A 1813-nucleotide genomic window follows, 5' to 3' on the forward strand; every position below is an offset into this window, starting at 1 on the left:
GGTGGTGGTGGTGGTGGTGGTGGTGGTGGTGGTGGTGGTGGTGGTGGTGGTGGAGGCACCGCCACCGTGCAGACCACTGAGGGAGGGGGCGGGCACTGCTTTACGAGGGTGCCCTTGCCTGGGCAGCGCTGGACTCCGGAGCCATTGCTGTACCCACCGCTGGAGAGCTGCCAAGCGGGACAACAAACACGCATGTCACTAACACACTAATAACCAAGCGGGCAGCCCGCCCCGGGGTTTGGTGGGGATCCGGGCGGAAAAGTTCTGCTTGGGAAATGGAGTGTGTCCTGTCGTTCTACCGTGTGGCTGTGAATGTGCTGCATGCCGCACTTCCTGGTCCTGGTGGTGGTGGAGCTACGGTTGTTTTTGCGTCTTACTAACCTAATCGCCTAACTAACCTCCTTCTCGCCCCTGTCTCTCCTTTGCCTTTTGCCAGGATCAAGAGGACGACGAGGACGGCTTCAAACCGTCCTTCAACAAGACGGCGTACGGCGGCCCGCCGCCCGCCCAGCACCTGGTCGTCAACACGAGCTCGTCGGGCACGCCGCGCACCTCCGTGTACCGGGGCAACCCCCCGGAGTACGAGGACCGCGCCCGGGGCACGACTCAGCGCCCGACGCAGCGTAACGGTGAGCGTTTTGTTTTCCTTTTGCGCACTCGCCGCCCCTCTTTATCTAAATCCACAAGACAAATAGCGGCCATTCTCCGCAGGCAACGGCAACGGCAACGGCAACGGCCTGGACGCGGGCTGCTACTTCTCGCCGACGCCGCTGGCGACGCAGGACAACGGCGGCCTCGACGGCTGCGGCAACGGTGGCAGCGTCGGCGCCGGGGCGCCGACTGGCGGTGGCGGCGGCGGCGGCGGCGGCTCCCGGGGGCGGTCGCCGTCGCTGTCCATCGCCCCCGCCTGCGGCCCCAAGTGGTGTCGCTCCAAGCTCTTCGGCATCCTGGGCATCCTGCTCATGGTCGCGCTGGCCGTCATCGCCGCCCTCATCCTGCACGCCGAATGTGAGTCCTCTGGCTTCTCTTTCTCGCTCTTATTTCTGCGCTCTTTTCCGGTGGCGGCCTGGCGTCCTTCTCGCTTCCACCATAACATTTTGTTTGCACTTTTGGCCGCTTGCTCTCCACTCGCCGCGCACGGAGACAATGGAGGGAACTTCTTGCGTTATTTACGGGCCGAGCCCCAATTAACAAGTTTCGCCTGGTCCCGCCGTGCGCGGGCTGTGATGTACAGCGCGAGTGTTCCGCAGAGTGTTCGCGTCGCGACCGCTAAATGTCATCATCGTTTCTCTGCGCACACTCTCATACCTGCTGCGCACCCCCCTCTCTCCCCCCTCTCACTCCTCCTTTCCCAAACTGCAAATGCATCTTCCCCTCCTTCTCCCACCTGTTCGTCATGGACTTGCTGCATTTCTGCCCGCGGCTTAAGTGGTGCCAAGCTAGGCAGGAACAAATGACGTCATCCAATAACGCCAATAGTTATGGTAATAAAATCAATTCTACGCAAATGCCGCTGCTTCTCTCCGGCCCGGCTGTCCGCACTGATTTAGTATCCGGTATCTGAGATCCCTCCCCTCCGGCAAACTCTCCAGCCTCCTACGCCGCCCCCGCGTGACGCGTTCCTTTCTCTGCGAATGTGTAGGCGTGCCATGTTGTATCACCGTGTGTTGTTTCCTTTCGCTCTCCTCCACTGACCCTCACCTTCTCGACTGCCTCCGCGGCCGTGATATGACAGCGTGTGCCAAAGTTTTTACCCCTGTCGGACCACATGCGGCGTGAAGCCGTCTATAACCGCCCCGCCTCGCCCCGCCCC

The 1813-nt window shown here is 61.7% G+C and overlaps 1 protein-coding gene across 1 annotated transcript; it reads left to right on the forward strand.

The window, feature by feature from the left end:
* Positions 1-436: 436 nt before the first annotated feature.
* LOC127751887 (RNA-binding protein cabeza-like) lies at positions 437-1008 on the forward strand (the record flags this gene model as incomplete). The annotated part of the gene is made up of 2 exons (XM_052276132.1): positions 437-629; positions 712-1008. Coding segments are annotated over 2 exons (490 nt in total), but the record flags the coding sequence as incomplete, so codon positions are not given.
* Between the last annotated feature and the right edge of the window lie 805 nt (positions 1009-1813).

The sequence above is a fragment of the Frankliniella occidentalis genome, unplaced genomic scaffold (genome assembly GCF_000697945.3).
Source record: "Frankliniella occidentalis isolate FOCC.00 unplaced genomic scaffold, Focc_3.1 Scaffold1796, whole genome shotgun sequence".
In the NCBI taxonomy this organism is placed as follows: domain Eukaryota; kingdom Metazoa; phylum Arthropoda; class Insecta; order Thysanoptera; family Thripidae; genus Frankliniella; species Frankliniella occidentalis.